Source organism: Hemicordylus capensis, chromosome 4 (genome assembly GCF_027244095.1).
Source record: "Hemicordylus capensis ecotype Gifberg chromosome 4, rHemCap1.1.pri, whole genome shotgun sequence".
NCBI classification, from domain to species: Eukaryota; Metazoa; Chordata; class Lepidosauria; order Squamata; family Cordylidae; genus Hemicordylus; species Hemicordylus capensis.
The window spans coordinates 156,236,776-156,258,516 of NC_069660.1; the positions used below are offsets into that span (position 1 = coordinate 156,236,776).

At 45.1% G+C, this 21,741-nt stretch overlaps 1 protein-coding gene across 1 annotated transcript in view; it reads right to left on the reverse strand.

Moving 5' to 3' along the window:
• Nucleotides 1-18,712, reverse strand: part of QSOX1 (quiescin sulfhydryl oxidase 1) — a 101,418-nt gene extending 82,706 nt beyond the window's left edge. The window contains exon 1 of the mRNA XM_053246921.1: nt 18,331-18,712. Coding sequence (XP_053102896.1) covers nt 18,331-18,604 — 274 coding nt within the window. The 5' untranslated portion in view covers nt 18,605-18,712. The remainder of the gene's footprint in view (nt 1-18,330) is intronic.
• Nucleotides 18,713-21,741: the final 3,029 nt, after the last annotated feature.

Genomic DNA, 21,741 nt, shown 5'->3' on the forward strand with positions numbered 1-21,741 from the left:
CACTTCCATCACGGACAGAGTGATTCAGGCAGCCCTAATTACAACAGCCAATATGTAAAAGGATTGCAGATGCATTTCTGCAGACAGATTGGTGTGGTGGACATTGTCTTATTAAGCCACAGGTAGGGAACCTCAGGACAGTGGACCAAATCAGGCCACCTGCTCCCCTACAGAATTATGAAAAGTGCAACAGGGCACGGGCATTTAACAACAAGCTGATTTCCAAACTGCCCGAGTTTTGAAAATGCACATTCTTCCTTGGGGGAAAACTGAAAATGGCAAAAATTAAAAATGATACATTCATCTGCACATTTACATTTGTTTAACACACACCGAGCGTAACTCTTCCACTATAATTTATATAACTCTTGGGGCTATACATATTTAAGATTGCTTCCCTTTTGGTTGCACCTTTGCCAGCCATATTACCTTGTCTCTTCATCTGTTCTAAACACCAGCTTCATAGGGTTTGTTCCTTAGGTACCCCTGCTAACTTGGCAAAGAGGCACCTTTTAACGTGGTGATTCTCTTTATTTAACAGGGGGAGAGTAACTGGCCCTATCCACCCCCAGCACAGGACCTCCAGTGACTGTTGCTGGTGTCTATCTTGTGTTTCTTTTTAGATTGTGAGCCCTTTGGGGACAGGGATCCATCTTATTTATTTATTATTTCTCTGTGTAAACTGCCCTGAGCCATTTTTGGAAGGGCGGTATAGAAATCGAATGAATGAATGAATAAATAAATAAATAGGTGTGGAATCTTTAAGGAAGATCTACAAGTTGCAGCACAAGAGTGGCCATTTGGCATGAGAAACACGCATATCCTTTTACATTCCCAATGGTAGTTTCCACCTTTGAAGTGGTCCTAAGTATTTATTTATTTATTTATTTATTTATTTTTACATTTTATATCCCGCTCTTCCTCCAAGGAGCCCAGAGCGGTATACTACATACTTAGGGTTCTCCTCACAACAACCCTGTGAAGTAGGTTAGGCTGAGAGAGAAGTGACTGGCCCAGAGTCACCCAGCTAGTTGAACTCAGGTCTCCACGGTCCTAGTCCAGCACTCTAGCCATTACACCACGCTGGCTCCGATGTTGCTGATGGAAGGAAGACTGTCTGTGAATGTGAAAGTGTGTGTTTTGATCCATCATTTTTCTGGGTAATCATTTAAGAAAGCTGAAGATGATAGGATAGTGTTGCCCAGTGTATACACACTCAATTCTTTTTTTCTGCTATTGTCTCTGGTCAAACAGGTCATTGAAGAACCATAAAAACCAGCAAAAGAAAACCAGTATGACCAGAGACAGTAGTGAGCACCCCACAGCCAATGACAGAATACATTAACATCAACTTGTGCGGGGCAGCGGGACTATCATCCACCTTCAGCCTCACTGTAAATGAGATCTTGCGACTGACCCACCATTTGCCTATTTAAAGCAGAAAATGTAGCTAGACAATTTAAAAAGTTCTGAACTTACGTTGCAAACACATAATCACATCATTTAATATACTGTAGCTAAAAATCATAGGGATGAGATGAGGAAAATCCCATTTAAAATTAATCAGCTAAAAAGCAGCCAGTATCAGCAAACTGACTTTTTAAAAAAAATCAAAGTACAAAGATTCGATCTGCGTTATTCTAGCACACATCTATGGTCTAGGGGAAAAGGAATCTTTCATCTTCAATGAATCCCATTTTTAACTTCTTCCAGTAGCTCCTAGTTAGTACAAATGTCACAATGAGCCAGATCAAGGCGGCTAAAGATATGTTTTATTTATATATTTTTTCTATTAGCTTAAAATCTGCTTTTAAAAACTAAAATGAATTTTAAAATGGAACACACTGTAATGTTTAGGTTTTTAGATATTTGCAAAATAAAATGTTGAATTCACTAGTATCTCTAGGAAAGAGTTGCTTGGTTCTTTGTACACCGAAGTGCTTAACATGGCCAGTTGACAACTGAGACTCTGGCATGGAGGCAACAACAACCAAATAACTTCTGCTTGTACTAGTGGTTTGAAAATTTGGGTGATGCAGGGGATATGCTGCAAGACATAAGACCCTAGCAAAGTAATCACTTAGACTCCCATTCATCTTGGCATTTGTTTTTTCCAAAAAGAATTGAGTAGAGAGGCACAGATGGACAAAGAATAAAAACAGTGACAGTGCAAGGGCTGCCTTCTTTGCTTTACACTGAGGACATTACACTGGCCTTTTTGCCTCTCCCACCATATGGAATAATCCAATTAGAGTCTGCAAGGTCCTAGGCTCTAGGTCCAAGGTTGAACCATTCAGACAGACCAGGGGTCCCCAACCTTGGGTCCCTAGATGTCAGGCTACAACTTCCATCATCCCCAGAAACAGATGGGGTCGGGCTACCATACAGCCTCATTTCCCCCAGATGTGTCTCATGTCCATGAAAGTGAGGTATGTCCTTGAGGAGGGCAGTAGGTCCAGGATTTACATGTCCCACATGCAAACCTCCTGGCAGACCTGGCCCCCTGTGATTCAGTGGCCAGGTCTACCAACTCCTGGAAATCAGCACTACCAGTCTAAGAAAGCAAGTTGGCAGGTAGAGTGGGTGTCTGGGGCAAGGTGCCTCCCTGCCAAGGTGATGGAACGGGTGTCTTGATTATTTTAAGGTGAAAATAGACAGCCCTGTGTGAGGACCCAAGGTTGGAAACCCTGGGACAGAACAAGGCACACAATCCAGAACCCAGCATGTCCGACAAGCAAAGAAGGAGATCCTGCAAAGGTCACACTTCCAGAGTGAGTTCAAACAAGGAGAGGACCTTTTGGTCATGGGCAGGAGTTTGTTCTCTACTAGAAAGCAGTGGAAATCTGAGCTTTGCTCAAAAACAAGATGCTTAATAAACAGAAAAATAAGTCCCAGTTATGAGGGATGAAATTCTAACTCACAGCTGCATCTTGCTTAGCTCAGCAGCTAAAGAGAGGGTGGCCTGTTTTGCGGTAGAGAGATGCTAGGAGCCTCTTCATTCTTTTGTTAGCCAGTTTGCCTATCTATGGTATATTTTAAGAGGACTTCTTCCCTAAATTTAATCAGTGTTGTTGATCGTTGTTTTACCGTTAATGTGTACAACCTTGGGGTCCCAAGAGGGTTTAAAAAAAATCTGAAAAATAGATCACAGCCAGCACAACCTGGCCTCCAGTCTCAGGAAGCACCATCTCAACTTAATGCTCAGCCTACCAGGAAGGGCACCACCCTATTCTAAAAACAAGGTATTTGCACTGAGATTCAATCAGATTGAGGGATTTAATTCATAACTGGACAGGAATTGCTCCTAAAGACAGGACAAAGACATAGCGTAAGTTAGGCCATTGCTTCTGGCCTGTTCCAAAAGCTTTTCTCTCAGTTCCACACTTAGAGTCCATTGACACAATGATGAAACTGGTGGCACAGATGTGCTGATGTAAGACTGTACTGTGCCCATGGAGTGTGTCTACAATGTACACAAAATACATTACAATATGGTGGAACTTACAGGAGTCATGGATACTGCCATCTTGAAAGCTGTTATAGATCATACATGCATTCCTTGATTACAAACTCTTGAGTCCCACAAGTGCTGCCATTTTGGATAACAGTGAAAATGCACACCAAACTATAATCCAAGATGGCAGCATCTAAGCCACTAGTTTTAAGGCCTGGCGCAGGCACAGAGAAGAAGAAAATAAGTTTCAGGGGAATTTTATTTTAAAATATACATTATAAATGTGATTAATTCCTGTAAAGGCTGCCAGCTCCAGCACACCAAAAACTCACAATAAAAGAAATAATCATAGGTAACAGCAAGTTATACAATCACCCCAATAAGGATGAAGACTGTTATCATGCAGAGTTGTAAAGAGGTATAGTCTCACTACCACATTTAACGTATCTAATGCTACACGTTTTATTTGCAACATCAGCCTACAGGATGCCATTTTCCTCAATGTTACGTGAAGTACAAATAGAAATAATTAAAATTAATAAACCAAAACAAAACTTTCTGCTTAAAGTTACAAGTAAACTGATTTCTCTCTGTTCATTCTGGTCCAAAACAAGGCATCAAGGCCAAAAGGCAAAGTTATCATGATGGGAGCACAGTACTATGCCAGCTGCCAGTCTTAGCCTGAAAACACCAGGACAGACCTAAGAAGAAGAGAGCCGAGGCAGCATTTGTAGCTGTGCAGGTGAACAGGAGAGGAGAGGCAATAGCAATGCTGTTCTTCTGTTGTCCTATCCAACAGAGCAGGGGAACACAAAACAACATGTATAATTCTTTGCAAGACTGGGATGGCCATATACAGCTAGTGAAGTTTGTCATTTCAGATCAAACTCTGGTTTTGAGATGTCACTGAGTATGTGCAGCTTAAATAGAGCTATTTATGTAACTTGGGGGCGGGGGGGAGACACAAAGAATTCCATAGTATCTTAAAAATTAACATATGTATTGTGGCATAAGATTGCATGAGATTTCATCAGATTATGAAGTGGTCTTCTGAATTGGTAAGTATATATTAGCACAATCTAAGCTTCCAATAGCTGAGGCACACTTAATTTATTATTATTATTATTATTTTACATTTATATTCCGCTCTTTCTCCAAGGAGCCCGGAGCAGTGTACTACATACTTAAATTTCTCCTCACAACAACTCTGTGAAGTAGGTTAGGCTGAGAGTGAAGTGACTGGCCCAGAGTCACCCAGCAAGTATCCTGGCTGAATGGGGATATGAACCCGGGTCTCCCCGGTCCTAGTGCAGCACTCTAACCACTATAGCACGCTGGCTCTTCATTTAGAGTATCATGACTGAATGGGGATTTGAATGTCTGAAAATGTTTACTTTTAAACATGGAACAGCAAGATTTACCTGCCCTCAGAGGAGCCCCTATGTTTCTGTACACTTTTCTGGGTGTGCTCCATAAATACGGAGCCATGCCTAGAACAGCAACTCAAGCAGAGATACAAAGGGAACCCTCCTTTAAGAGTAATTCTGCTACATTTCGAGCCCTGTTTAGATACTTTGGTCTCCGAGCAGAGCTAACGAGTGAAGGGGACACAGGAGCACATTGGTTAGTCATGCTACTGGACACCCATGCAAATTCTAAAACCATGCGTTCAGTGCCTTTGTAGACAAGTGTTCCATAATGTAGATATTTGGCGGGTGGGGCATGGTTAGCCAGAGTGCTCCCATTTGGCCCACACACACACTGGTTCTCCATAGGAATCATAATGCCTCATCAGGGCTTCTGTTGCTCTAGTCAGAAAATAATCATCATTTAACAGGCATAAGAACACAGGAAGCTGCCATATACTGAGTCAGACCATTGGTCTATCTAGCTCAATATTGTCTTCACAGACTGGCATCAGATTCTCCAAGGTTGCAGGCAGGAATCTCTCTCAGTCCTATCTTGGAGAAGCCAGGGAGAGAGCTTGGAACCTAGATGCTCTTCCTAGAGCGGTTCCATCCCCTGAGGAGAATCTCTTACAGTGCTCACACTTCTAGTCTCCCATTCATATGCAACCAGGGCAGACCCTGCTTAGCTAAGGGGTTGCTACCACAAGACTAGCTCTCCTCTCCACAGGTATATGTCAGTTTTCTTAAAAAAGATCAACAGCTCCTGACTGAGATTAATTTTGGTCTGAAAGGGCACACAATATATCCAGTCTCAGTAATATTTTTATTAGAGAACTGAAGAATATGGCAGAAAGGTTGGCAGGCCTCCTCACAAGAGACAAGGGAATGAGAAAAATACAGATAAATCAGCAAAGAGGCTACATCACAAGTTGTCAAAACAAACAAGGACTTATACCAGTGCAAGACTGTAAAGGATGTTTCTAGATGAAGGTCACAGCCTGATCACACTCCTCATGACTGACATCTGGTTGCGCTAATAAAGTTGTGAGCACCAAGTTTTCAAGGTTTCCAGAACTGTTCATCAGACTGGATGTCAAGCAAAGCAAATGATGAACAACTCTGGAGAACTCGAAAGCTTGCTGCTCGAGCCTTTTTGGTCATCTTGTTGGTTCTAATAAAAGGTACTGGCAGACTATGGGAGTCTTTAGAGCAACACAGTCAACTACAGTTTTTCCCAGATGAAGGGTTTTGCAAGATCTGGTTTCATTTAAATTTGTGGAGATTCAGGTGGTTCTTACCTGTCTTGTGGCAGTGGGGGGCAAAAAACAAACAAACGACTGGCCGAGTTGACCGAGACACTCCTATTCCCAGGTTCAGAAACAGGCAGGCTTTCACTTTCAGCATGAATGGAACAAGCCACCAGCCAAAGCTGATTTGGTACTTTAAGTAGAGCATCCAAGTAGAGCCCTGCTTCCACTGAAAAAATATAATGCACTTGAAAACTGATAGTTTCATACAGCCTTATTAATCTGCTGCTTCAGTGCTAGAGCTGGTCCTGCCTACTACCATATGCAGAAATTGTTGTGGGACTCAAGCAACCTGTCAATGCCATCCAGTCAATATTTGTTTGTGGCAGACAGACCACATAGACCTGGCATACTCTTATCAAAAGGTAGGCCTTTAAGCCTTGGCTTGCACATCATCTATGCACCAATGCGTGTGGAACGGTGCAAGCCTACACACTAAACTGCCATGTGAATGGGCCCTCAGGTATAAAGGAGTGTGGCAAACTATGGAGGCTACCCCACTGCCCCCACCCAGCCCTAGCATCAATTACAAACCAGTAGAGGAACATAGACCATAGTCAACCATTCTTGGTCCAAGAACTGCACTGGCTGCTGCTATGTTTCTGAACAAAATACAGAGTGCTAGTTATTACCTATAAAGCCCTTAACGGCTTAGGTCCAGGGTATTTAAGAAAGTGCCTTCTCTGTCGTGAACCCTGTCACCTATTAAGATGATCTGGAGAGATCCTGTCACACAGTTGCTGCAAACTCGTTTGGTGGAGACTTGGGACTGGGTCTTTTCTGTGGCTGCCCCGGGGCTTTGGAACAGGCTCTCTGCTGAAATAAGAGCATCTCCTTCTCTGTTTGCTTTTAGGCAGAACCTGAAGATGTACCTGTTTTCCCAGGCCTTCAACTGAGACTCAATTTTTAAAATTTTAATGCACTATTGATGTGTTTTTATCTATTATGATTTTATCTTTTTATGAAATTTTAAATGTGTTATGTTTTATAGGGATGTGCAAAATGTTTCGGGTACAGAACGATCTGTACCCAAATCTGCCTGTTTCAGGTGATTTGTGCACAAAACAAATCGCCCATCTGCAAGTCCTGAAAGATTCAGCTCCAAAACAAATCACCTGAATTTCAGAGCCAAATATTTTGTTGTTTCGGACCTCCATTTTGTGGCGATCTCCATGTAGTCCCAATTTTGTGTTTGACGTCTATTTGAATTTCCCGCCCTTCCAAGCTTCAGATCAGTGAACGAAAGCATGGGCTGATCTGCTGACGGTTCCCTCCGGGTTCCAGATTGGCTCTTGCCACTCCTGACTGACCCCACATTGGCCAGGGGAATGGTGGGAGGAGTTCAGGGGGCAAGGGTGGGGGGACTTCAAGGAGGAGTTCAAGGGGTAAGGGTGGGGGGAGTTCAAGGAGGGATTTTCAATTAGATATAAAGAGGCAGCAACCACCATTCTGTCTTTCTGCCTCGTGGGAGAAGAGAGAGAGAGAGCTTTGCTTTGCTTTGCCATGCCATTGACTATTGCCTTCTGCCTTGCCAGCCTGCCTGCCCCTTCTGGCTACTGCATGCCAGCCTGGGAATGGATTATCTGCTGCATTGCTTTTTTGTTCCTGAGAATAATTCTTTTTTCCTGCTGCTGAGAGAATCACTGCCTGAGCCTGCTGTGTCTGTGCCAGCCACCAGCCCCAGCCCCTGTGGCCACTGGCCACCTGGCCAGCCACCCCCTTTCCACCCAGATTTTCCAAGCTTTTGCCCCAGCCCCAACAGTGCCCCCAAATCTGAAGACTGAAGAAGGAGAAGAAGATTGAAGAATCAAGAGTAGACTCAGAGACCAGACCACAGAAGTGGACAACTAGACACAATGTGGGTGAAGCCTTAGACTGAGCGAGTGCCCATTTTCTCACACACACACACACACACACACACACACACACACACACACACAGGAATTGTGTGTATTCTTGGGTTTTTTTTCCCGTTTGGGAAGTTTGGGGTTGGAATTGAATTTAAACAGTTGTGTGTTTAGTTTAGAAGAAGTTTAAACAGGGGTTCTGTGTGGGAGATATCTCCGTTAGCTAGAACTAGTAGGTGGTTAGAAGAGTAGCATAGCCTTGTGGTTTTAAAACACAATTCTTGTTTTTATTATTTTAGTATAATAAATTATTAATTTTGCATTTTTAAAAAACAGAAGCCTGTCCTCCAGCCCTCTGTGCCCATAATATATCAGTACAGTGGTCCCTCTACTTACGAAATTAATCCGTTCCGAATGCACATTTGTAAGTCGAAAAGTTCGTAAGTCGAAAAGCGGTTTCCCATAGGAATGCATTGGGAACGGATTAATGCGTTCCGGAGCCTAGAAAAAAGACCCAGACCCCCAGTAAGGCTTGCAAACTGCACAGGAACATTTCTTTTCAAGAATAAACAGGCAGTAAACAGGCAGGCAAGTCAAGGAAACCGCATGTAAAATTTGTAAGTCGAGTAAACCCCATCTAAAAATTTGTAAGTCGAAAAAACCGCATCTAAAACCGGATCTAAAACTGCCGTTTGTAACTCGAAAAATACTTATGTCGAGTAGTTTGTAAGTCGAGGGACCACTGTATTAATATTCTCTGCCCAGCAGCCTACAGGCTCTGAGTGGGCAGGAAGGGTTAGTGGGTTTAGGGTTAATTTTTGCCATGGCCTCAGAATGCTGCAGTTGTGGGTGGGGGGGGGGTAAATGGGTGCAGGGAGGAGGCTCCCTGAGCCCATTTACCCCCCACCCACAACTGCAGCATTCTGAGGCCATGGCAAAAATTAACCCTAAACCCACTAACCCTTCCGCAGAGCACACACGCACAGGTATATTTACTATGCTTCACCCCTACATAATCTCAAGTCTAGCAGTGTGTGTGTGTGTGTGTGTGTAGATAGATAGATAGATAGATAGATAGATAGCAATTCAAATGCCTTGGATGGTTTCTTGTTGTGCCTGTATTTTGAGGACCTCATGGATGGGCACAGGACAGGTTCTCTCTCTCGCTCTCTCTCTCTCTCTCTCTCTCTCTGGACTTCTTTGCAATGAAGATTGGGTCATATTGTGACTTCTAGCATCATCATCATTTTTATTCAGCTTGCATCTACAATAGGTTGTGCTGGCGCCACAGGATCGAATCTGTTGCAGAAATGTCAAAAAATATGCCAACAAATTGTGTGCCATTGTTGTCATCATCACTCTTTTACTTGTGGAGGTGGGAGCGGGGCCAAACCTCGCTGCTCCACTGGCAGAATGTTGTTTTCATGTTTGGGGAGTGTTTTGATCAAATTAAAAAAAAAAAAAAAACTGATTCACGTACATCCCTAGTGTTTTATGTTTTTAATTCTGTACACCACCTAGAGATGTTTATACTAGGCGGTATATAAATTCTATTATTATTATTATCATCCCCTGCTAACTGGGCAAAGAGGCACCTTTTACTGTGGTGATTCTCTTTATTTAGTCGGGGGAGAGTAACTGGCCCTATCCACCCCCAGCACAATACTTCCAGTGACTGTTGCTGGTTTCTATCATGGGGTTTTTTTAGAATGTGAGCCCTTTGGGGACAGAGAACCATCTTATTTGTTTGTTATTTCTCTGTGTAAACTGCCCTGAGACATTTTTTGAAGGGCGGTATAGAAATCAAATTATTATTATTATTATTATTATTATTGATAATAATAATAATATTTATTACTACGTTTATATCCGGCTCTTCCTCCAAGGAGCCCAAAGCGGTGTACTACATAATAGAGTTTCTCTTTCACAACAACCCTGTGAAGTAGGTTAGGCTGAGAGAGAAGTGACTGGCCCAGAGTCACCCAGCTAGTTTCATGGCTGAATAGGGATTTGAACTCGGGTCTCCCCGGTCCTAGTCTAGCACTCTAACTAGTGGTGTGCACGGAACCGGTCCGGAGCCATAGAAAAGGCCTCCGGACCGGTCCGGAATTCTGGCGGTCCAGCAGGACGGGGGAGTGTGTCTTTAAGGGGTGGTGGTGGTAGTACTTACCCCGCCCCCGCACCGCTCTTCTCCCTCCGGCGCTGGTGTTTCTAAAAATGTTCTTGGGGCGGCAGAGTCCCTCCCTGCAGCCCCTGCCCCCGTCGTTGTCTGAAAAGCGTAAAACTAGAAAGAGCTGGTGGCGCGCATGCGCCCTTCGCGACGCACGCGCTCGTCTCCGCCGCTGGCACGCATGCGCCACATGATGTATGTGGCGTGTGCGCACCAGTGGCAGAGACGAGCGTGTGTGCTGCGAAGGGCGCATGCACGCCGCCAGCTCTTTCTAGTTTTACGCTTTTCAGACAACGACGGGGCAGGGGCTGCAGGGAGGAACTCTGCCGCCCCAAGAACATTTTTAGAAACATCAGCACCGGAGGGGGAAGAGTGGCGGGGGGGGGGTAGTACTACCACCACCACCCCTTAAAGACACACTCCCCCCAGTGCCAGACCACGCTTCTGTGGTTCCGTGCACATCCCTAACTCTAACCACTACACCACGCTGGCTCTCTATTAATAACAGACACTCTCACCATGCTGAGGGAGAGCTCCAGAAGGAATACATCTCCTCTAGAAGCAACCACACTGGCCAATTAATACATTCCATAGAACACGTGGTCAAGCTTTTCCTGCATTGTACCACTTCATGCCGCTGGTGGAGGAAAGAAACTATTTTTCCCTTTTAAAAAACACACACACACACAAAAGAACTCCTGCCTCCACATATTATTAAAACTGCATGTCAGGAAGCAAATTAGACTGAACCTTTCCCCCTGCCGTGCTATTGTTATACTATACTCTTTTTAAGTGTGTCAGGGGGCATTATTTGAAGATAGACATTCTCACCTGCAATCCAGAAAAGACTTTACCACTTGATTCTTCTGAATATTTATTTATTGTTACATTTATATGCTGCCTTTCATTAAAACAATCCCAAGGTGGGATTAGACCAGAACTAGACTAGAAATTAGATTAGAACTAAAGCACTTGACAACATGAATCTGTTGCTTTCTTCAAACAAACAGGAAGAACAGGTCGCTCCTGGCAATCTTGCACTGGCATAATCTTAACAGGAGGCATTACATTTTAACAACTGATCTATCTAATATGTCAGATTAGAACAGCTGATCTAACTTCTGTCACCAGGAGCATTTCATGAATTTCCAATAGGGTCTTTTTTTTCCCCCTGACAAGAGCAGGCACATCTGTTTAATAACAGACGTTAATCACTTTAGCACCCCACAGAAACCAGTGATCCTCCTTCTGTGACATAACAAGTCACACAACAATGACAACAGCGTGGATGCAGTCCTCTCTTTAATTTTTATACCGCAAGAGCTCAAACAAGAAACTACACCAAACAATCTATATCACACCACAACCTTCAACAGACTGCCAGGAGACTGGCATTTCATGGAGATATGCAAAATAAGCTCAATAGATCTTTCCACAGTCAGCAAGACAAACTTGGTACAGGAGGAACTAAAACATAAGCACAGCATTAAGAAATAAAAATGATTGTTCTGAGACTGAAGTGGAAGACACCCCACATCCTTTGGCAGCATTGCTCGGAAACAGGATCTCTGAAGACACTTAAATCTAGAACAAACAGCCAAAACATGCTTTTCTCTGGAAAAGCTTTAAGATCATGTAGAATAAATCTTACTTCCAACACACACACACACTGGGCCCCTTCACACATAACGGTAAACACAGTTTTCCGCCTCCCCACCACACTCCCAGACTATTCCAGTTCCAATCTGGGAGCCAGCAATGGGGGTGGGACTAGCAGCACGGGCTTCCTCCAACCCTAGAAGGACAGTCCGCGTCAGCCAATAGCGTCACAGCCTGCAGGAGGAGCTTCCTCTCTGAACTCCAGTAAAGGGAGGAATCTCAATCTGGACAACATGGAGCTGTCAATGGACCCTCAATCTGGTAAGTGAAACTCACTACAAACCAAGGGTTCATTACAAGGTTTTGGGGAAAGATTAGAACCACAGTTGGATCTGGGAACCGCAGTGCCGATCATTCGGAGAGCATGGGAGCTGAACCAGAGGCGTTTGCCTCCAGTTTGGCGTTATATCCAAAGGTGGCCACTGTATGTTTAAAAGAGAGGGTTAATTCTAGTTTATTACATGACACTGAAGCTTGAAGACTTGAGAGCATAACTCATGCAGACTCTGCTTTGCCAGAAGGCCAAATGCAAGAACAGTTGTAGAGAATGCAGACGACAATACTTATAATGAGCACGCATTTCAGATAGTTCAAAGCATATAACATATCTCAGGAATCCTTACTCTATTGCCCTGTTAGGTAGATCAGTATCAAGTAAATCAAGACTAAGGTTGAGAAAGCAGTTGGCCTAATGTAATAAGTACATGGCAAAGCAGAGATCTGAAGACAAGATTTTATTGGATACAAAATTCAATGCGCAAGTGGGAATCACAGTTCCAATTCAGACACTCATGTGCAGTCACACACATACAGTTTTGGGGTTGCACAATTTCAGCTGCACTGAAAATCTGGATGGAAATGTACCCTTCCCCATTTACATTATGCATCACTACCAGGAATCACAGTGCACCTAATGGTGCAGTGGGGAAGTAACTTGCCTAGGGAGCAAGAGGCTGCTGGTGTGGATCCCCATTGGGATGTTTCCCAGACTATGGGAAACACCTATATTGGGCAGCAGCGAAATAGGAAGATGCTGAAAGGCATCATCTCATACTATGAGGGAGATGGCAATGGGAAACCACTCCTGTATTCTAGGGATTTGCAAAGAACCACAGCGGGGCGGTTCGAAGGCGGCGGGGTTCTTCCTTTAAGAGTGGGGGGAGGGTGCACTTACCCCTCCTGCTGCTTTTCCCCTGCTGGTGTCAATTTTTTTAAAAAAGCCCATAGGGGCAGCAGCATACCTCCCTACTGCCCCATTGCCCTCGTCTTCCAGATATGACCGGAAGTCGCCAGCAACTTCTGGTCATATCCAGCGTGGTGTTGTGGTTAGAGTGCTGGACTAGGACCAGGGAGACCCGAGTTCAAATCCCCATTCAGCCAGGATACTCTAAATGAAGAGCCAGCGTGCTGTAGTGGTTAGAGTGCTGCACTAGGATCGGGGAGAGCCGAGTTCATATCCCCGTTCAGCCAGGATACTTGCTGGGTGACTCTGGGCCAGTCGCTTCTCTCTCAGCCTAAGCTACTTCACAGGGTTGTTGCGAGGAGAAACCTAAGTATGTAGGACACCGCTCTGGGCTCCTTGGCGGAAGATTACATTTTAAAATTTAACATTTTACATTTTAAAATTTAAAATATAATAATAATAATAATAATAATAATAATAATAATATCCAGAAGACGAGGGCAATGGGGCAGCAGGGAGGTATGCTGCCTCCATTCCTGCAGTCCTACTCAGGAGGAGGCGGCAAGTAAAAGCTTCCTGGATCTGATCTTTCTGGGAAGGGATGGAACTGTCAGCTACAACAAAAGCCCTTCAATCCCCCCGCTCTTAAAGGGAGACCCCTGCAGCCTTCGAGCTAACAGAACGAACCACCGGTTCTTCGAACTGTTTCCGTCCACATCCCTGTTGTATTCTACCAAAGAAAGCCACATGGCACCAGGAGTCGACACCGACTTGATTGCACAACTACCAGGAGTCACACTGGCTGGCCTGGTCACATTTGAATTTGCAACCATGTGCAGTCTTCAAACAGGGCTCCTGGAAAGGAGCTCCAAGGAAATCTGTACACAGATGTTATTTCCACACACTTGCGTTCCCCTTTACCTAATTGGGGTAGAAGTTTCAGAACAAATAAATAATGATTAGGAAACACTTGGGGAAAGGCCCTGAATATAATGTAACAAGAGGCTCAACAGAATGCTGTCTTCAAAACCAGAAGCAATCATATGGAAACTCATTACTGATGCATAAATAAGAAAAACAGAGTGCACAGGCAAAGGGAGGGAGAAACAGCAATAAAGCCAGGTCAAAAGAGGAAGCAGTAGTTAGTAACAGTCTAGTGCTCTGCATGAAACTGGAGAATGTCACAACTTACCAGAGAAAGAGTTTACTTATGGGGTAAGAAGAAAGTCTCCATAATATCAGAAATAGGCAAGTGAAAATTTTGAAAAGCTAAGATGCCTGCAACTGAGAAGCAGAAGAGGTTTAGGTTGTGGTTGAGGGTGGTTCCTTTTTTAAACAAAACTCTGGTTGCTTTGTTGACTGATTAGCCACAGAACGTTAAATAATGGACAGACTCCCTGCAGACAAACAAGATCAACACAATTCACCAGAAACACTCTTGCGGCTATCTGCAACTTAACTCCAAATAAATCATGAAAAAACAAGGGACATGTCATACATTACGTTTTTAAACACACACTTATATCATACATGCTCTGGAAAATAATGGGCACAATCCACAGAAAGTTCTCCTGCTCAAGCGCCACTGAAAGAGATAAGAACTGAGCAAGAACACTTCCTGCAGGGAACACACAGAACTTCCAGATGATGGAATGGACAGTATATGGACCCACTGGAATGGACCCAACCGACAGTATATGGAAACAAGAACATGCACACACGTTTACATAAGTATGCCCCATAGAACCCCGACTGGCATGGCTCTTTGACGCACATACCCCTATCCTAAAGGGGTATGAATATCATCCAACACTGATCTTCACTAATTTTTCCAAGCAGGGAATATTTTGGCCAAAAAGCCCCCTTCATTGTGAGAGATTTCCCTCTGTGCTGACCACTGCACAATACTGTACTTATCTCAATGCTGAGAAGGCCCTTTAAGAGAGAGGGAGCCCCACTCTTAAAAGCTCTAGGAAGAAAGTACTGGGAAGGGCTACACTTCCCAGCACTCCACGAACTGCCTTCCAAAGATGATGCAGGAGCTCAAGAGAGCCCCATCTCCCTTAAGAGAGGCCACTGACACTGGGCAAAGCACAGCACTGCATGATAGAAACAGTCACCTAAGCATGAGGACGGAGGGAACTGTGCAGCATATTCCGCTTCTGCCCTATACACAATTAAGTCAGGGAGCTGCACTTAGGGTTGATGGGAACCACCACCAGTGTTCCCCCTAAGGTGTGCACATGCTCACATGTATTTTGATGTTTGCTCAGTGGATTTTAGATCCTGCTCAGGTTGAATTGGGAAGGCCGCACTCTGAATGCAGGTGCGTACACACTGCCTTGATACTGCTGCCCAGAACAAAATTCATTCCACACTCAGGTGAAAAAAATTAGAGAGAACACTGGCCATCATCACTGGTCCCTCAGCCTGACAATGAAGCACACCCTCATACAAAGCAGCCGAGAACGATAGGATATAGGGAAGGGGAAGGGAAGCATCTTCTAAAGCAGGGATTCTCAATGTTGGGTCCCTAGATGTTATTGGACTTCAACTCCCATAATCCCCAGCCCCAGTGGCCTTTGGTTGGGGATTATGGGAGTTGAAGTCCAATAACATCTGGGGACCCAATGTTGAGAATCTATGTTCTAGAGGTCAGACTGAAGAGGGAAGCATTTTTATTTTTTTTTTAAAGGAAGAAGTGAAAGAAAAGACTGATAATTGCTAAGTACATGTTGCTGCATTGCACTCATTCATCCCGTGTTCCCTTTGCATCTCCTTCTCTTTGTTACCTTCTTTCTCCCCTATGCCCCCATTTTCTCTGCACCAAGACGATAAAACTGCACAGGCCAGGTCTTGCCTTTTTGGTTATGCCAGGCCTTGACAAGTGTTCTTTGCATCTAGGAGCCAGCCAAAAATTCTGGGGAACATTTGACAAAATGTCTGGACATTTGGGGGTGGGGGGAAGATTGGCTTCTTTTTGCCTCCTTTACAAGTTGCAGACTTAGAACAGAAACTAGGCTGCCTGGATAAAGAAAGATTTTATTTACAAACTCTACCTCTGAATATTCTAGCCTAGGCAGAACTGTTAAGTTTCATGGCTCCCTGGCACCCGGGATTTGTCAAGCTCCGTGTTAAGCTAGTCTATAACGCATGTACACTAAATAACTCCAAACAAGCAGAAATAAGGCTTTTTTTTTTAAACCCACCACTACTTCAAGCCACATCTGAACTAGTATTTCATTTGCTGCTAGGAACATCACTGTAGCATGTCCACAACTGCCCATCGGTAGCTTTGTGTTAAAATGTTATTGCTGAAAGACCCTGTTGCAGCTGCACAGAGGAACAGTGCCGGGACGTGGAGGAATTGCCCATTCCCTTCCTAGATAGGATCACCCCAGGAACATCAGGAGAACTCATTGGATTCATGTAGTCCAGCACAGAGGTGCTCTTACCCCTGGACTTCCAGGCCAAAGTCCAGGGCCTCCACTAGGTCCAAGCCCCAAAATTACCTAGGTGCACCTATGGTACAGCATCCTGCTTCCCAGAGAGGCCAAACAGAAGCCCCCAGGAAGCCCAGAAGCAAGGCTTCAGGCAGTCATCTCTTCTATTGTTACTCCCCAACAGATGGGATGCAATATGGCTAGAAGGGCCAGTAGCCATTGATAGACTTATCTTCCCTGAATTTATTTAATCCTCTTTTAAAGCCATCTAGGCAAGTGGACATAATCGCATCTGGTGCCAGTTTCAGAACACCTTGATTGAACCAAACACCCTCGCAGAAACTGGCATTACATTGGGAGGATGAAACTGAAACAAGTAGACACCAATTTACAAGAGCAGAATCGGGCGTTTTCGCCCGAGGGAATGGATAGGTAGTCACACCTTAAAACACAGGTGACATGTTGCAGGAAGACATATACTCTGACTTATGCAGAAATCCAAACAAGTGGGGTTGGCAAGTGAGAAGAACAGCTGTTGACCACGAAAAACCAACCCCTGCTAACTTGGCAAAGAGGCACCTTTTAAATATGGTGATTCTCTTTATTTAGCAGGGGGAGAGTAACTGGCCCTATCCACCCCCAGCACAGGACCTCCAGTGACCGTTGCTGGTGTCTATCTTATGTTTCTTTTTAGATTGTGAGCCCTTTAGGCACAGGGATCCATCTTATTTATTTATTATTTCTCTATGTAAACTGCCCTGAGCCATTTTTTGGAAGGGCGGTATAGAAATTGAATGAATGAATGAATGAATGAATGAATAGAGCAGGGGAATGTTGGCAAAGGCCACGCATGGGGGTGGGGGGGGCAGTCAGGTTAAGGGGGCAGGAAGCAATGGGAGCTTACTCAAAAAGATTATGCAAGAGCAGGGCACCTTTGCAGGGCTTGAAAGAGAGAAAGGGGCTTAGTCAACCAGTTGCTGAGTCCCTGGTTATATACGCTGCACTGATGGGAGGAGACACCCAGAGTTGGCACAGATTTTATTTTTTCTTATTAAACAGGTACCCCCCCCTTTAAACCAAAAGCAAGAAGTTTGCCTCTCTTTTTTCAAAAATGAAATCCATTCCCTTGACTGATTATGGATTTCTGTCGGACTCAGTTTTATAGGCCATATCATATGTGGATAATACATGGGAGAAGCACCTTAGATATTTCAAAAGACCTCAGTCTAATATCAACATTCCGGTTACACTTGCAGGTGTGTGGAGAAGTGGGGGTAAACAGTAGAGTACAGGGGGAAACTAATATCGCAATCTTGCACACACTTACCGGGAAGCAAGTTCCACTGGACATAATGAGACTTTCTGAGTAAATACACACAGGATTGTACAGCTTTCTGCAACCTACAAACAAGGAAAAGAAGGGAAACTCCACAGAGCCTCACCTCCAAGTAATCTAAATTCAAAGGAAAGGGCTAACATTCCAAGGGTCGAGTGGGAAGAGGGACTGTACAGACAACTGTCCCTGAGGAACCAGCAACCCAACTCTAAACAGGAACCGGGGGCGTGGCGGAGGGGGCAGACACCTTCCTTAACCAGCGTTCGACTTCGAAGACAGCTTCAGATTCCCGACTACTCACAATCAAGAGCCAGCCTTGGTCAACATACGAAACCGTGATCAAAACATAGCGCCTCTGAGCACATACAGAGCGCCCTTCTTCCCTCGCGTTCAGCCATCATCTATACACATCATCAGAGATTAGGCGCGCGGGGGCGGGGGAGATCGGAGAGCAGGCTAGCACGACTTCCTAACAGGCTTGTCTCTCTTGACTCTTGGGAATCCAAGCTCTGTGGTGCTTACCCTTGATGTCGCTGGCCAGAGCTATCCAGGTGGGGGCAAAGTGGATGCAGTGGCCGCACCAGGAGGCATAAAACTCGACCACCCAGGCGCTGCTGGAGTTGAAGATGCTGCGTTCCAGCGTGTCTGCCCGCAGCAGTACCAGCGGGTCCTTGGGCGAGTAAAGGCCGAGGCTACGCGCCCCAGGCAGAGGCAGCAGCAGCAAGACGGGGGCGAGGAGGATGCAAGCGGGAGTCAGGGGCAGTCCCGGCCTGGCCCGGGAAAGCCGCCTCGGCATGATGAGCTGCAACAGCACGAACGCGGGATGAGGGGAACTGCACAGCAGCTGGCAGCGAGCGGCGCGTCCACTGCCCCGCGCCTGGCCAAGAAGTCACTCGGCCTCTCGCAGGCGGAGCCGGAGGCGGAGCACACGACGCAAGCGCCTCCCGGACCCTACCCCCAAACCCAAGGGGAGATCCGCCCCCAGCGCAGCGCACGTGCGACCGACGGCTGGGGGCCGCCCAGCGCAGATTGGCATCAGGCAACTCCTCCGTGGCAGGGAAGGCGAGATCGGGGGAGGCGGCCTCAGTAGGCAAAGTTAATTGGGAAGGCAGTCTCGTAGCCTGAAGTGGGGCGGCTTACTTCCAAGGAGACGTGCGGCTGAGCGGGCTGTCGTCGCCCATGGCCGGAAAGAAAGCGAGATCTAGAAGGAAGGGAAACAAAGGCATGGGGAAATGGGATGCAGCCACATCACTTAAGCTTAAACGTGGGCCAAGCGAAACACGTTGGCATTTGGAAGCACTCCGCCCAGTTCTTAATACATTCAAGAATTGCATTCACCAGGCAGGCAGAATTACATCATACCAATGGCATAACTATCTTGTGATCCACCGAAATCTCCAGCTCCTTTGTCTGCTCTGCACCTTTCAGCTGATGAGTGATAAGAGATTCCCAGCTTCTTGCAACCCATGAACTATCTTCCAGTGCGCTTTAAAGTATGCATATATTAAACCAATTCCAGCACAAAAGACAAATATAATGATTATATTATTCCTCAAGACTTCCGAGGTAAGCAGAGAGGCTTGGCGCAAAGTACCCATCGCCAATGAGGTTTGGGCCTCTGTAGCTTTCAGGGTGGAGGAGGAACAACGTGATACTGATACACGCTATTCCTAAACATGTGTCTGCCAGCTAATGTGTGAATGGAAGGAATGGCCGAAGTTGGATTTGCAAGGAAAAATCAACAGGAGGAAGGGGGCCCTTATTGCTTCCCATGCCTCCCATTTCTTCCCTGAAATGCCCCTTAGCTATTTTCTTCCAAACGGGGGCATTTCTGGTTTCAGAGCCGGGGTGGGGAGGGAACACCAGTAACCCTCCTCTTCCCCAGTGGGTGTGTGGGAAGCGCTGCTGCGGGTGCCACCTGCTGAGTCTCTCGCCTTCAAATGTGTCTCTGCTCTAGCCTCACAAGGCAAGCACTGGGCTGGGAAGTGGAAGGCTGTTTACTTCATGACTGACCCTCGGGGCCAAGGCCTACATGAAGTCCTGTGTTACTTTTTCTCAGTGCTTTTTCTTTCATTTTCTTCCATGCCGGAGGTTACAGTCAGGAGCAGAGGAAGAGCTGGTAGGGAGGGGATAGTTAACCCTTTCGTTGTGGGTCTTTTTTCTTTTCAAAATTGCATCCCTCAAGCTACTTTTCTCATTGTGGAGTCAGGCCTCTTTGGGCCTGCTGGAGAAATGTGGCTGTAAGGGCAATTGGGGGGGGGCAGGAGGGGGGGAGACTGGCAGAGAAGGCAAGTATCCCTCCCCACCTCTGTTTCTTCCACTTTTGGTCGCAATTTGCAGCACCAGCTTTTCACCAAAGGCAAAACATTCTCAGCCTGAGAAGGCTACGATAGTGGGTATCCGACAGTCCTCATCTGGATCCCTGCCTCTCCCCCTTAAAGAACAGGGCTAGTAGTCTAGAAACTAAGGATGGGCAATAAAGCACCGATATGGCTCCCTGAGGCCTCCATTCCTGCAGTTCTACTCAGGAGAAGGAGGCAAGTAAAAGCTTCCTGGATCTGATCTTTCTGGGAAGGGATGGAACTGTCAGCTATAACAAAAGCCCTTCAATGTCCACCTGCCAACATCTCCATGTAGGTAGCGGCTCACTGTTCCATAGCTGCATGGGAGTTGGTGGTATTTCAGTGTAGACAGTTGTGCAAGGGAGATTCTTAAATAGCCCTTCCCCCAATGCCACTGCCCTCATCAAAATCAGAGCCACTGCCACTCACCCCATCCTGGTGCAACTGCTTTTAAAACAAAAAAAGAAACAAAACAAATCTCAAGGGAGTCAACCACCATCTTGTGGGATTTGGCCCCAAGAGACTGAATAGTGGTGGAAGACACTCTCTCCTTAGGCAAGCCGCTATCTCACACACTCGTCTTCTGTCCCACCGTGCCCCACAGTCAGCAATATGAGATAAATTTTACTGACCTATCTTGCAGAACTGATATAAGGATTAGGGAGTTGAACTGAAGCCAAACTCAACAACTGGTTTGGGGCCCTCCCTGCCCACACCAAACCAAACTCCTGCCATAGTTCAAAATAAGTGTTTCCGCTAAGCTAAGCAGGCACTTTCATTTGGTAGCTCTTTAACTTCAGAAAAATACATCCCCCCCTCCCCAGCTCTTGAGTTTGGAATTATTTCCCAAACAACCTGGATACAACAGGATTTTGAAAAACAACACTTGTTGTATGTATGTTGTTTGGGGAAATAATGCAAAAATCAGGAACTGAAAAATAATATGTATTTTTCTGAAGTTACCATTGTGTTCATTTTATAGAGTTATATTACAAGCAAAAAAGTTTGCTATTATTCTGTATGTATTGAAACTGGTTCAAAGTGTCTGAACTGGTTACTGAACTACCACTAAAATGAGATTTCTGAACCAGAAATGAACCAAAAAGTTTAAAAAAAAAATACTCATGAACTTGAATCAGAATTTATTCTAAATATTTAATGGTTTAACTCCCTGGTCAGGATTATTGAGATGACAAATGAAAAGCACTTCATCGCACCCTTGAATACACTAAACCAGGGCTACTCAACTGTGGCCCTCCAGCTATTTTTAGACTACAGCTCCCAACATCCCGAGTCACCATGGCTAATAGTCAGGGATGATGGGAGTTGTAGGCCAACATCTGCAGGAGGGCCAAAGTTGAGTAGCCCTGAACTAAACTAAACATCTTTGTTATCCTTGAGTTGAAGCACTAGAAAGCCCATGACTGGATTAGTCAACTCACAAGGAGATCAATTTAAACACAACTTTGGTTTCACTATTACGTTACTTATCATTTTAATAAGTAATATTGATATTAATAAGCAATTATATTATTTTAATTAGTTCATTCACTATTACTTTTATTTCACTGTTCCTGTCCACAGTCCATTG